This window comes from Salvelinus alpinus, chromosome 19 (assembly GCF_045679555.1).
Source record: "Salvelinus alpinus chromosome 19, SLU_Salpinus.1, whole genome shotgun sequence".
Taxonomy (NCBI): domain Eukaryota; kingdom Metazoa; phylum Chordata; class Actinopteri; order Salmoniformes; family Salmonidae; genus Salvelinus; species Salvelinus alpinus.
In genome coordinates this window covers 14,292,999-14,307,539 of record NC_092104.1, presented here as the reverse complement: position 1 = coordinate 14,307,539, position 14,541 = coordinate 14,292,999, and the positions used below count along the sequence as shown (strand labels likewise).

Genomic DNA, 14,541 nt, shown 5'->3' with positions numbered 1-14,541 from the left:
AGGTACAGATAGAGAGAGAGAGAGAGAGAGAGAGAGGTACAGAGAGAGAGGTACAGAGAGAGAGAGAGAGAGGTACAGAGAGAGAGAGAGAGAGAGAGAGAGAAAGAGAGAGATACAGAGAGAGAGAACGAGAGAGATACAGAGAGAGAGAGAGAGGTACAGAGAGAGAGAGAGAGAGAGGTACAGAGAGAGAGAGGTACAGAGAGAGAGAGAGGTACAGAGAGAGCTCATCTCTTGGCAGTAGCACTGTAGACTACTTTATCACTGACCTCAACCCAGAGTCTCTCAGAGCGTTCACAGTCAGCCCACTGACACCCCTATCAGACCACAGCAAAATCACAGTCTACTTGAACAGAGCAATACTCAATCATGAGGCATCAAAGCCAAAGGAACTGAGTAACATTAAGAAATGCTATAGATGGAAGGAATGCAGTTTGGAAACCTACCAAAAAACAATTAGGCAACAACAAATCCAATCCCTTTTAGACAATTTCCTGGGTAAAACGTTCCACTGCAATAGTGAAGGTGTAAACTTGGCAGTAGAAAATCTTAACAGTATATTTGACCTCTCAGCTTCTCTATCAAATCTAAAAATCTCAAATAGAAAACCGAAGAAAATGAACAACAATGACAAATGGTTTGATGAAGAATGCAAAAATCTAAGAAAGAAATTGAGAAACCTGTCCAACCAAAAACATAGAGACTACGCCTTCACTATGGTGAATCACTAAAACAATACAGAAATACACTACGGAAAAAGAAGGAACAGCACGTCAGAAATCACGTGATTGAAGAATCCATAGACTCTAACCAATTCTGGGAAAATTGGAAAACACTAAACAAACAACAACACGAAGAATTATCTATCCAAAATGGAGATGTATGGGTAAACCACTTCTCCAATCTTTTTGGCTCTATAACAAAGAATAAAGAGCAAAAACATATACATGATCAAATACAAATCCTAGAATCAACTATTAAAGACTACCAGAACCCACTGGATTCTCCAATTACCTTGAATGAGTTACAGGACAAAATAAAAACCCTCCAACCCAAAAAGGCCTGTGGTGTTGATGGTATCCTTAATGAAATGATCAAATATACAGACAACAAATTCCAATTGGCTATACTAAAACTCTTTAACATCGTCCTTAGCGCTGGCATCTTCCCCAATATTTGGAACCAAGGACTGATCACCCCAATCCACAAAAGTGGAGACAAATTTGACCCCAATAACTACCGTGGAATATGCGTCAACAGTAACCTTGGGAAAATACTCTGCATTATCATTAACAGCAGACTCGTACATTTCCTCAATGAAAACAATGTACTGAGCAAATGTCAAATTGGCTTTTTACCAAATTACCGTACAACAGACCATGTATTCACCCTACACACCCTAATTGACAACCAAACAAACCAAAACAAAGGCAAAGTCTTCTCATGCTTTGTTGATTTCAAAAAAGCCTTCGACTCAATTTGGCATGAGGTTCTGCTTTTCAAATTGATGGAAAGTGGTGTTGGGGGTAAAACATACGACATTATAAAATCCATGTACACAAACAACAAGTGTGCGGTTAAAATTGGCAAAAAACACACACATTTCTTCACACAGGGTGAGACAGGGATGCAGCTTAAGCCCCACCCTCTTCAACATATATATCAACGAATTGGCGCGGGCACTAGAACAGTCTGCAGCACCCGGCCTCACCCTACTAGACTCTGAAGTCAAATGTCTACTGTTTGCTGATGATCTGGTGCTTCTGTCACCAACCAAGGAGGGCCTACAGCAGCACCTAGATCTTCTGCACAGATTCTGTCAGACCTGGGCCCTGACAGTAAATCTCAGTAAGACCAAAATAATGGTATTCCAAAAAAGGTCCAGTCGCCAGGACCACAAATTCCATCTAGACACTGTTGCGCTAGAGCACACAAAAAACTATACATACCTCGGCCTAAACATCAGCGCCACAGGTAACTTCCACAAAGCTGTGAACGATCTGAGAGACAAGGCAAGAAGGGCATTCTATGCCATCAAAAGGAACATAAATTTCAACATACAAAAATACTTGAATCAGTCATAGAGCCCATTGCCCTTTATGGTTGTGAGGTCTGGGGTCCGCTCACCAACCAGGATTTCACAAAATGGGACAAACACCAAATTGAGACTCTGCATGCAGAATTCTGCAAAAATATCCTCCGTGTACAACGTAGAACACCAAATAATGCATGCAGAGCAGAATTAGGCCGATACCCACTAATTATCAAAATCCAGAAAAGAGCCGTTAAATTCTACAACCACCTAAAAGGAAGCGATTCCCAAACCTTCCATAACAAAGCCATCACCTACAGAGAGATGAACCTGGAGAAGAGTCCCCTAAGCAAGCTGGTCCTAGGGCTCTGTTCACAAACACAAACACACCCCACAGAGCCCCAGGACAACAGCACAATTAGACCCAACCAAATCATGAGAAAACAAAAAGATAATTACTTGACACATTGGAAAGAATTAACAAAAAAACAGAGCAAACTAGAATGCTATTTGGCCCTAAACAGAGAGTACACAGCGGCAGAATACCTGACCACTGTGACTGACCCAAACTTAAGGAAAGCTTTGACTATGTACAGACTCAGTGAGCATAGCCTTGCTATTGAGAAAGGCCGCCGTAGGCAGACATGGCTCTCAAGAGAAGACAGGCTATGTGCTCACTGCCCACAAAATGAGGTGGAAACTGAGCTGCACTTCCTAACCTCCTGCCCAATGTATGACCATATTAGAGAGACATATTTCCCTCAGATTACACAGATCCACAAAGAATTCGAAAACAAATCCAATTTTGATAAACTCCCATATCTACTGGGTGAAATTCCACAGTGTGCCATCACAGCAGCAAGATATGTGACCTGTTGCCACAAGAAAAGGGAAACCAGTGAAGAACAAACACCATTGTAAATACAACCCATTTTTATGGTTATTTATTTTCCCTTGTGTACTTTAACCATTTGTACATCGTTACAACACTGTATATATATAATATGACATTTGTAATGTCTTTATTGTTTTGAAACTTCTGTATGTGTAATGTTTACTGTTAATTTTTATTGTTTATTTCACTTTTGTATATTATTATTACCTCACTTGCTTTGGCAATGTTAACACATGTTTCCCATGCCAATAAAGCCCCTTGAATTGAATTGAATTGAGAGAGGTACAGAGAGAGAGAGAGAGAGAGATACAGAGAGATACAGAGAGAGAGAGAGAGATACAGAGAGAGAGAGAGATATCTGTCACATAAAATGTCAATTCAATTCAAAAGGTGCTTTCCTTTATTGGCATGGTAAACATACTGTATGTTTACATTGCCAAAGCAAGTAAAATAAACAAACAATAGTGAGAAAAGACAAAATAGTGAGAAAAAAACAAAATGAACAATAAAACAATTAGAAATTAACAGTAAACATTGCACTCAAAAAAGGTTGAAAAAAGGTTGCCATTTCAAGCGTTCGATCACCCGCTAGTTTCTGTGTCAACCAACTACACTGTTGGTGTTCTGGAGCTCTGCATACAGGTCAGCGAAGCAAAGTGCCCAGTCATCTAATGTTATACAATACAGATGGGTTCACCAGTGGCATCAAAGAAGATCTGAATAATACATTAGTATAGATCCATCTGCGGGGAACCCTGTAATCAATCCTTCCTGTTCAGTCCAATGCTACTATTGTATTCAGCAGACCACAGATGACTACAATTATTTTGTGTTCCTTGGATAAAGAAAATCATAGACGTATATCATCTAGAAGCTTAGCAAACACCTGTATTTTATGTGAAAAACAGAGGACACACACACACACACACACACACACACACACACACACACACACACACACACACACACACACACACACACACAGTACAAATAAAGAAAAACCCTTGAATGAGTAGGTATCTCAAACAAATATACACAGTACCAGTCAAAAGTTTGGACACACCTACTCATTCAAGGGTTTTACTTTATTTGTACTATTTTCTTTATTTTCTTTTCTTTAATAGTGAAGACATCAAAACTACACATATGGAATCATATAGTAACAATAATAATAATGTAGTAACCAAAAAAGTGTTAAATCAAAATATATTTAATATTTTAGATTCTTCAAAGTAGCCACAGCTTTGCACACTTTTGGCATTCTCTCAACCAGCTTCATGAGGTAGTTAGAGCTGTTGTAACTACCAACTTGGAACACTACGTCATTTCCATGTGGATAATATTTGGTTGAGACGATGATCAATGAGATTACAACCTACAGTGAGGGAAAAACATGGAGGTGGAAACATTATGTGGGTGTTTTTCTGCTAAGGGGACAGGACAACTTCACCGCATCAAAGGGACGATGGACGGGGCCATGTACCGTCAAATCTTGGGTGAGAACCTCCTTCCCTCAGACAGGGCATTGAAAATGGGTCGTGGATGGGTATTCCAGCATGACAATGACCCAAAACACACGGCCAAGGCAACAAAGGAGTGGCTCAAGAAAAAGCACATTAAGGTCCTGGAGTGGCCTAGCCAGTCTCCAGACCTTAATCCCATAGAAAATCTGTGGAGGGAGCTGAAGGTTAGAGTTGCCAAACGTCAGCCTCGAAACCTTAATGACTTGGAGAAGATCTGCAAAGAGGAGTGTGACAAAATCCCTCCTGAGATGTGTGCAAACCTGGTGGCCAACTACAAGAAACGTCTGACCTCTGATTGCCAACAAGGGTTTTGCCACCAAGTACTAAGTCATGTTTTGCAGAGGGGTCAAATACTTATTTCCCTCATTAAAATGCAAATCAATTTATAACATTTTTGACATGCGTTTTTCTTATTGTTATGTCTCTCACTGTTCAAATAAACCTACCATTAAAATTATAGACTGATCATTTCTTTGTCAGTGGGCAAACGTACAAAATCAGCAGGGGATCAAATACTTTTTCCCCTCACTGTATATGTTGGATTCATGTCTCCATCTCAACCAAAAATCCAAGTTATAGTATAAACTTTAAATACAGTTTGATTTGATTGAGTTCTATTCTTTAACTTTGATTTCTGGTGGAGAAGGAGATGTGAATCCAACATATCAATTATTCATTTGTAGACAAACTGGAATTAAAGTGAGACTAAGTCAGTGGCATATATATAACTATCCAAGCAGATGAATCTCATTCAAATGTTGATATTTTGTTGCGTTGACAATCAAATTTAATATCACTAAATATCATTACATTTGAAATCAACCAGAGCTTGAAACGCTCTTGTATTGTCTATTTTAGTTGAATTCTGGCTTGAATTCAAACAACTGCTGTTGATGACATATCAAATGCTATAGGTAACCTAGTAGTTAGAGTGTTGGACTAGTAACCGGAAGGTTGCTAGATCGAATCCCCAAGCCGGTTTTAGGTTTTAATCCCCAAGGTAAAAATATGTTGTTCTGCCCAGAACAAGGCAGTTAACCCACTGTTCCCAGGCCGTCATTGTAAATAATAATTTGTTCTTAACTGACTTGCCTAGTTAAATAAAAGTTAAATGAAAAAATATAGGCCTAAATAGCACCATTGGTGAGTGATAAAGTATAATCACATTTTATTTTCTCTGTTTAACCTACCCTTTGGAATGACTTCGATAGCAACAGTGGATGTATTTTGTTTTTAAGTGATCACTCAATAATCCTTCTCACGATAGCACACTGGTAGTAGTCACTGACAATTATCATAGCTAAGCTGGGCTTGGTTAAAACCCTGGATGGGAGACCGAAAGGATACTGTAGCTGTAGATGGATCAATTCTCAGTAGGAGGTGCTGCCCAGCCTATTGTTTATTTCTTCTGATAGTGGATATGTTGAAATCAGACTTTTTAAATGTACAAATTCAACATATTTTATAGCAGGTTTGTCTGTTGAAATTTGGTTACCATGATGACATAATCTTGTGGTTGAAATTTCACCCTCAAAACAGTTGATGTTGATGACTTTTTCCAGATCCAATGTATTTACAAAGTAGAATCCACATCACAATACATTGACAAATGACGTTGAAACAACGTTGAATTGACCAGTTTGTACCCAGTGGGTAGGCGGTGAGTGAGTCAGAGCTGACTTCAGAGCTGAGTGGGATCTAATACAGACCAGTGGGCTGCTCAGCACTTAACACTAGAAGCCGGTATCTCTCTCTATTATATCTCTTACTACAAACCAGTTTTCCGATAGCAATGGAACTTAGGCTTAAGAGTGTTTTAACGATGCATCTTTCCTACAACGGCCGAAGATGTAACATGAGTTTACCAAAACACCAGGCAGAGACAATGTTTACGAAGTGAGTCATTGAGGCACGTTACAATACGGATAGGATCAAAAGAAAGGAAGCACTGCTCTCGGATCAGCGTTCTCCCTTTCCAATCTGACCTTAACATTACAATTACGACAGATCAGCTCATAGAGAGATTTTAGCCTATCACCTAAAGGCTACAAATATTGAGGTGGCTTATTCTAATGTTTACCCTATAATAATACCCTAAATCAAAATTTGGCACATCATTGCAAGTTAGGCTACACATTATGAAATATATTGAAACAGTAGCATACAAATAGTGAAATAAAACTCAATTGAATTAACATGAAATTGATTTCAATATCATTCAAATATATAGGTCTATGAAGTCTATACTGTATATATATATTTTAATACAGTCATCTCAGTTTTCATTTGAACCCTGTGGTTTTATATCCTTGGATTGTTATGCAAAGAAATGGGCAATTTAGTATTTGAAGGCATTGCCACATTCCTTCTGAAGGTTCTAACGATGAACATAGCCTTAAGATACTTTTAGGCAACTGGGTCCAGGCCAGACAGCCATGCATCTCACACAGATGGTGAATCAGGTGAAATGATCCCTAATCGAAATCTATTTCCGTTTCAGTCTTTCATCAACGGGGTACTGCATTTCATTCAAACACTAATCTTTCTTTCTTTATGTATGGTCTTGATGGTGTGTCCCTTCCAGTGGTAGAACTATGACTACATCTAAGATATCTCTTTAGGGTTTTAGTGACAATTGTTTTGTATCGGTGCCACTTTATGAAACTAATCCATTCTCATTTTGGCGAAAACCATATGAATCTATTTCATTGCTCTAACTCTCTCGAAACTGACCTTTTTCCTGAGCGATCATCTCTCATTCCCCTGATGACGCATCACCTAGCAGCATAATTAACACTCGTTAAAGTCAGAGACTGTTGGGGACTGGAAGGGAGAGACTAAACCTAATAGCATCCTGCCACTAAAATGGAGCACCGTAAACTCCTTTTCACATTAAACTAGTCTCCTGTAACTACGAGAACATTAAAATGTTACATCTGTTGGGAGATGGTGGGATATGACAACTAAAATGGAACAATTCTTTCTGTGCGCTGGTTTTGTGTCACTGGGGCTGCCGAAGAGGATGCACCCTGGTTCTGCACTAGTACAACTCCTCCCCATCCTCCACCCAGAACCTAATTGAGTAGCTCACACAACATTTGGTTCTGGGTTGTCGAGATTACATTGAACATGTGTGGCTTTAATGTTCCTACACTAGCAGTAGAAAACCAACAGCAATACATTAGTGAGGGTAAGTAAACTTACCAAAATGAGGGGCGTGACTGGGCCTCCTCTTCACTATGCATCTGCCATGTGAGTTCTCTACCAGCGGGGTGAGGCAGGGGCCACAGTGTGAGCTGCCCTGCTGGCAGAAATGCCTCCTCGCTCGGGCACAGTCCAGGCTACGTGGGCATACTGAAGAAGACCCTGTGAAAACAGACAGACAGACTAACATTAGTTTTCACATCCATTACTGGATTTCAGACCGTTTGGATTTGAACTCCAGTACCCCTCCACCAAAAGTGAAAAAAGGCAAGCCTCTCTCTTCCTGACCGTCAGTGTTATTATCAACATCAGCAGACACATTACTTCATCGTGATATAATTTAAAATGTAAAAATGCAAATCAAATGTAAATGTAAAATCAAAGCACTGGTCTCTAAGATAATAATAACCACTCAGGCTTCCACACAAATTGGACGTGACACCAGAGAACTCATCTCATTACGCAGGCATTAAGTCTTACAGCCTAGCTATTATCAGGGAGCCTGAGGTGACAACGGAAGAGCGAGTGAGAAAGAGAAAAGGGAGAAAATATCATAATAAATCATAGTCACCTGAATGTACATCTAATATAGTCACCATCTCTACCACACACCAAGCTACAGCTAATCTGATTAGATATGGGCCCTAGGGCGGCAGGTAGCCCAGTGGTTGGGCTAGTAACCGAAAGGTTGCTAGATCAAATCCCCAAACTGACAAGGTAAAAATATGTCATTATGCCCCTGAGCAAAGCAGTTAACCCACTGTTCCCCGGGTGCCGAAGACGTGGATGTCGATTAAGGTAGGCCCCCGCACCTCTCTGATTCAGAGGGATTGGGTTAAATGTGGAAGACACATTTCAGTTGAAGGCATTCAGTTGTACAACTGACTAGGCATCCCCTTTCCCCTGGTCAAAAACGGTGGACTAAATAGGGAATAGGGGTGTCGTTTAAGAGCACTAGTTTCAGAAGACAATATCTACTTCACTGCCTCTAACTGAAAATCAGGAATCTCAGTCACTTTAGTTCCTCACTGTACCAAGTCTATGGTTGTCATAGAAACAAACCTCCTCTGACTTCAACGTCTTTAGATTGTTATCTGAAGTTTGAAATAATACTGCAGGTTTAGGCTCCCATGGATGAGCACGCTGTTCCAGGTGGAAATCCTTCATTCTGACATGAACAGATGAAGCCCGGAAGACTAACCTACTTTTACGCTGCCGTTTGATAATGTTTTGGAGCCAGAGTTGGGCCAAGGTTGTGAACAGCTGTCTGATATATGGCTGTGTGCAGTGGGGTGAAGGTGGGATGCGTTAAGGGAGAGAGCAGACGGGGTGAGAGCTGTCAGCTAGGTCACTTTCACATGGAATAATACCCCTTAAATGACAGACCAAAATAGTGAGTGAGTCAGTCTGCCCAAGGCTCCTGAGTCCTGCTGCGTTGTGTGTCTGTTATTATGCCGAGTAAGCCTGCCTAACAGAGTAAACACCTGGAAAAACCCTTAACCAACTGAATAACGCTTTCCCCAGACTGTTAAGCTGTGTGCCGAATGGCACCTTATTTCCTATATAGTGCCCTACTTTTTATATAGGGAATAGTGTGCTATTTGGGACGCAGACCTAGTCTTTGTGTGTGTGACAGGTGTCACCTGGGCTAGACTTAAAAGGGATGATAGAGGAATGCTTACCACGGCCCTTTCTGTCTCCGCCTGCCAATGGTCTGTAAACCAGTCCCTCCAGGATTTTGCTGGGATTTTCTGTGATATTTGAGGGCAAAAATGCTTGATTTTCCCGCAGCAATTATTACATTTTGCATGGCAATGTGAGATGTTTGTCCAATTTGTCTCGAAAATGCACTGACGAGGGAAAACATTTGTTGACGAGGGAAAACATTTGTTGACGTGTGGCTTGATTGAACCATATTATGCATATTATGCAGAATCCTGGAGGGACTGGTCAATATTTGTAGCGAAGTGTTGTTTGAATGTCATATGTTGAACTGACCTTAATAACCAAATAGGTTCTCCCCCCAAAATATCTTCTGTACCTCCAAGACAATGGGTGGTAAAAATGGCTCTCGACACCATGTGACCTAGCAGGACTAGAAAAGTACTGCTCCCCTCGCTGAACTCTGGACCCGAAGGAGGGAGAAAAACCTCCATCTCCAGCAGCCCGACCACAGACACTGGACCTTTGCCTTTAATGACCAGAACTGGTAACTGATAACTTTGGGGAAAGTATCTTTTAGGGAATAGAACCTGTAATCCAGTACAGAAATTGGTACTAAACAGTCTCAGAAGAAATCAGAAGACTTAAGAGCTAGTGTAGCCTGAACGGTACACTTCAGATAACCTTCTACAAGGAAAGAAAGAGTCGACATTTAGAGCACAGCCTCTGCAACTCAAGCAAGGAGTCAACAGAGAAGAGCAACAAGCATAAGGACACTAACTCAGGAGCAACCTGAAGGAGGAACCACCCAACTCAACCAGAAAGCACACACATCCATCTTTTTCCATTGTTATCCTCCATGTGGCCTGAACAATCAAGAAGCCACAACAGATTTTGATTACAGACTGAGTTTAATAAAATGTCCTGCTCAGGATCTCCAGGCCTTCCCTTCTATTTCATGATCATTTTCATCATGTTTGTAAATATTTTGATGAGTGTTATTAAATGATGATTGAGTAAATACATAAAGAACTCCAACAAATCCACATCTTCAGATTAATAACTGTATTACTCTAATTGTAGTCTTCTAGAGTTAATAACTCAGAAGTCAGGTCTTCTTGGAAGACCATTTTGTCCAATAACTGGACTGGTGGCCCATTAATAATTGAATATTATTAACAGTGGAGTAAAGTATTTTATGTAAAAAGTACTAATTAAGTAGTGTTTTGGGTATCTGTACATTACTATTTCTATTTTTCACAACTTTTACTCCACTACATCCCTAAAGAAAATAAATGTACTTTTTACGCCATACGTGCTTAGCAGGACAGGAAAATGGTGCAATTCACACACTTAAGAGAATATCCCTGGTCATCCTTACTGCTTCTGATCTGGAGGACTCATGAAACAAATACATTATTTGTCAATTATGTCTGAGTGCTGGAGTGTGGAGGCTACTCGTAATAAATAAATAAAAATTGGTTAATATAACGAATTTGAAATTATTTATACTTTTACTTTTGATATTTAAGTATATTTTAAAACAAATACTTTAAGACTTTTACTCAAGTAGTATTTTACTGGGTGACTTTCACTTGAAGCATTTTTTATTAAGTTATCTTTACTTTTACTCAAGTATGACAATTGGGTATTTTTTCCACCAATGAGTAATAAGTGTCCACAATTCTCTGCATATTCAAGGGAAGCAACTCATTAAAGTAAACCTATCAATACTAACCCTTGACTGACATCACATCCCTTTGGAGGGCTACGCAACTGAAACTCTGAAAGGCTGCTGCGGTTGCCATAACGACTGCCATGGCAACTGAGACGGTGTGACATCATCAGGTGTGAGTCACACTGTGAATGCAGAAGTGAGGATGGAGAAGGGGGGGGGGGGACTGGAGCTATCACGAGTGACAAGTGGGGTTGAGCAAGCTAAGATTAAGACAAACGATAAGGAGAGGGGAACATTTATTTTAAATTGGCTGGCGAGGTTTAAAAGACCAAGGACAGGAGACAGTGTTTATTTTAAGTAGTAGGATATGTCCCATTCCGTTTCTGATAAATGTTAGCAACCAGATATTCATGAATCCCATCTAAATGTAATTGTATAGTAGCTAAACAATATAGAAATCTATTTTTTTTATTTGCCCAAATTCTCATATTTGCCCTCATTCTTATAGTCCAGGCCTGAGTAAAGGCCGGCACGGGGGCCATATGTGTCCCGCGACCTGATTCAATACGACCCGCGGAATCATGCTCAGATCAAAGAATTTGCGATAGTAAAGGTTTGAAAAATGTATTCGTTATTCAAATTAAAAGCCCAATGAATACTCACCTTTGTGTAATAATTAACTCCCACCGCTTGTGGGACATTTATTTTGAAGGCACGTATAAATAACAACTCCAAGAGGACAGACAGTGGCTGACACACACACACACACGTCACAGTTACAAATAATAGCTAGTTAGAAATTGCGCAAAAAGTAGTTTTTCCAAAGATTTCAAAGAAAAGTAGATAATGAATGTAGGGTGTTCCAGCAAGAGTGAACATCTAAATATTTTCGAAAGGAATTTTCACTAAACTGCATTCAGCAAACGACGGAATTGCGAGCGCTAGCTATGTACTGTCCCACAAAATTGCTAATTATAGCAAGCCATTGGCTGAGGGGGAATTCATTAAAGAATGTTTAATTGACTCTGCACCAATACTTTGCCCTGAAAACAAAGAGCTGTTTGAAAATGTTTCTCTGTCAAGACGAACAGTAACACGTCGTGTTGAGGACATCACAGAGAATATGGAACGACAGTTGAAAGACAAGGTAAAGGAATTCACCTATTTCTCCTTGGCCCTGGATGAGAGCAGTGAGGCACGTGACACGGCGCAGTTGTTGATATTCTTACGAGGCATAACCCTAGAATTTCAGAGGAGCTTGCTTCAGTGCAGTCAATGAAGAGCACAACCACAGGGAAATATTTATTGGAGGAGGTTAATAAGTGTGTGGCAAAGCTGGGACTGAGTTTTGAAAAGTTATCCAGTGTGACCACTGATGGGCGCCAAAACTTGACAGGAAAAAACGTTGGCCTTTTGAAAAGAATACAAGATCAAGTAGCGGAACTGAACCCAGATCAGAAAATTATTTTCCTGCATTGCATTATTGATCAGGAGGTGCTCTGTAAATGTGTTCTGAAAATGAGCCATGTTGTGGATACAGTCACTAAAGTGGTAAACTTCATAAGAGCAAAATCTTTAAACCACAGGCAGTTTGTCTCTTCCCCACCACGCAATCGGAGATTGCTGAGTTTTTGCAAATGAAAGGAAAATGTGGATTTCCCTCAACTGCAAGATAAAGAATGGTTGGCTCATTTTGCCTTCACCGTGGACATCATGACCCTCGAATTAACTAAATTCCAAACTACAAGGGAAGGGCCTTTTTGCACATCAGATGTACAGCCTTGTCAAAGCCTTCAAGGGAAAATGACTCCTCCTGACCCGCCAAGTAGAAGCCAACAATCTCACCCACCTTCTGACACTACTAGTCTGTTCCCTATCAGATGACCAGCGGGAGAAGTATACATCGCTGCTGCGTGCTTTGAACAGTGAGTTCTCTTGTTGTTTAGAGTACTTCAAAGTGTTGGAAAATGTAATGCTGTTGGTTTCCTCTCCTTTCACCTTCAATGTGGATAACGCTCCCACTGACCTGCAACTTGAGCTTATTGATCTTCAGTCTGATGCAGTGATTGGAGAACTCTTCAAAACAATGTCACTGACAAGGTTCTATGCATCTCTCGGTGAACAAAACTTTCCAAAGATTAGGAGTCATGCTCAGAAGAGGTTTGTACTGTTTGGGTCAACCTATGTATGTGAACAGACATATTCAGTGATGAAATATAACAACTCAAGGCACAGATCTCCTCTTACTGACTCTCAGCAATCCTGCGCATACCGACGTCAGAAACTGACTTCACTGCTCTAGTCAATGCCCATCAGAAACTTCACTCCTTACACTGAGTAGTTTAAATGTAATGTTGAGCTCTCTGTTTCTGAGCATCCCGTTAACAAGAGTTCTGTCCGTGGTGCTGAATGCACAGTGTTGTTTTCCCTACGTGTAGTTCATTGCATGTTTCATAACGAAAATACCTACCAAAAGGAGAACATGGATTGGTTTATTTCTGTGCATGTTAAAAAGTAAAATAAGTAGCATATCTGGATGTGATTTACAGTAGATATATCTGTCAACACAGTCATACACATTATGCATAATCCTGTAATATGATCCTGGCCCATGATGGCAAAAATGTATTCTAATGTGGCCCTCCATGGAAAATAATTGCCCAGGCCTGTTATAGGCCGCATCCCAAATGGCACCACATTCCCTTTAAGGCTGTGGTCAAAAGTAGTGCACTATGTAGGGAATAGGGTGCAATTTGGGACACAAACTCAGTTTTCCTGATCTGACTAACAACATTTCTGACCCAAATTGCTACTTTTGCATTTGACAAATCAGCCCTCTCAATTGGTCCTGACAGAGAGCAGATCTCCTATAATCTTCATTCAGCCGCAGCAGGGTATAAATCACCCCGGCTAAGTTCCCCAGAGAGCACAGTCTTTCTACAAATCAGCTAGTGTAGCCTAGACCCAGCCTCGAGAAAGGAATAGTTTTCCTTTGCAGTGTGTGAGTGGCATTGAGATCCTATCATTTCTGGTTTCTATCACTTCTAACATTTCTAATCCTACAAATTCCTTTGAATTCTGAGGTGAGTGGTATGAACACCTAACCAGATCCTTATCCACTTGTGATGGTCTTTAGGCAGCATCCAGCTGCTTACTGTCTAGGCTAAGCCAAGCATGCACATATCTGACGAAAAGCCATTCAAGAGCGTCAGACTATCGTTTTCTAACCTTATCTGACGGTCAAGAAATCCACTACACTTGAGGTTACCTGGTCCAATACTATTTTAATTAATTTCTAAATACCTATCTGGGCTTGGTTGAGCTTGCCCGGCTTAAATGTACCAAATGAATTGTCCCAAAACGGCAAATCTTGTCCACCTGTCACTCAAGGCAGGCTAGAGTAAATGCTCAAAGTATTTTACGAGTAGTCTTTATTCGACCAATTGACTGGTCGAAATTCTAAAACGTGTATTTTTCCATAAATATAGGCACACCCTATGTGTTTTAATAAAATCAACTATATGTAGACTACTGAGCTTGTCTGATG

General features: G+C 40.3%; 1 protein-coding gene across 3 annotated transcripts in view; it reads right to left on the bottom strand.

Annotated features, from left to right (window-relative positions):
- Positions 1-14,541, bottom strand: part of LOC139545037 (neural proliferation differentiation and control protein 1-like) — a 41,362-nt gene that overhangs the window by 9,287 nt on the left and 17,534 nt on the right. For all 3 annotated transcript variants that reach the window (XM_071352392.1, XM_071352391.1, XM_071352393.1), the window contains exon 2: positions 7,655-7,816. In XM_071352392.1, the coding sequence (XP_071208493.1) occupies positions 7,655-7,816 (162 nt within the window). The remainder of the gene's footprint in view (positions 1-7,654; positions 7,817-14,541) is intronic.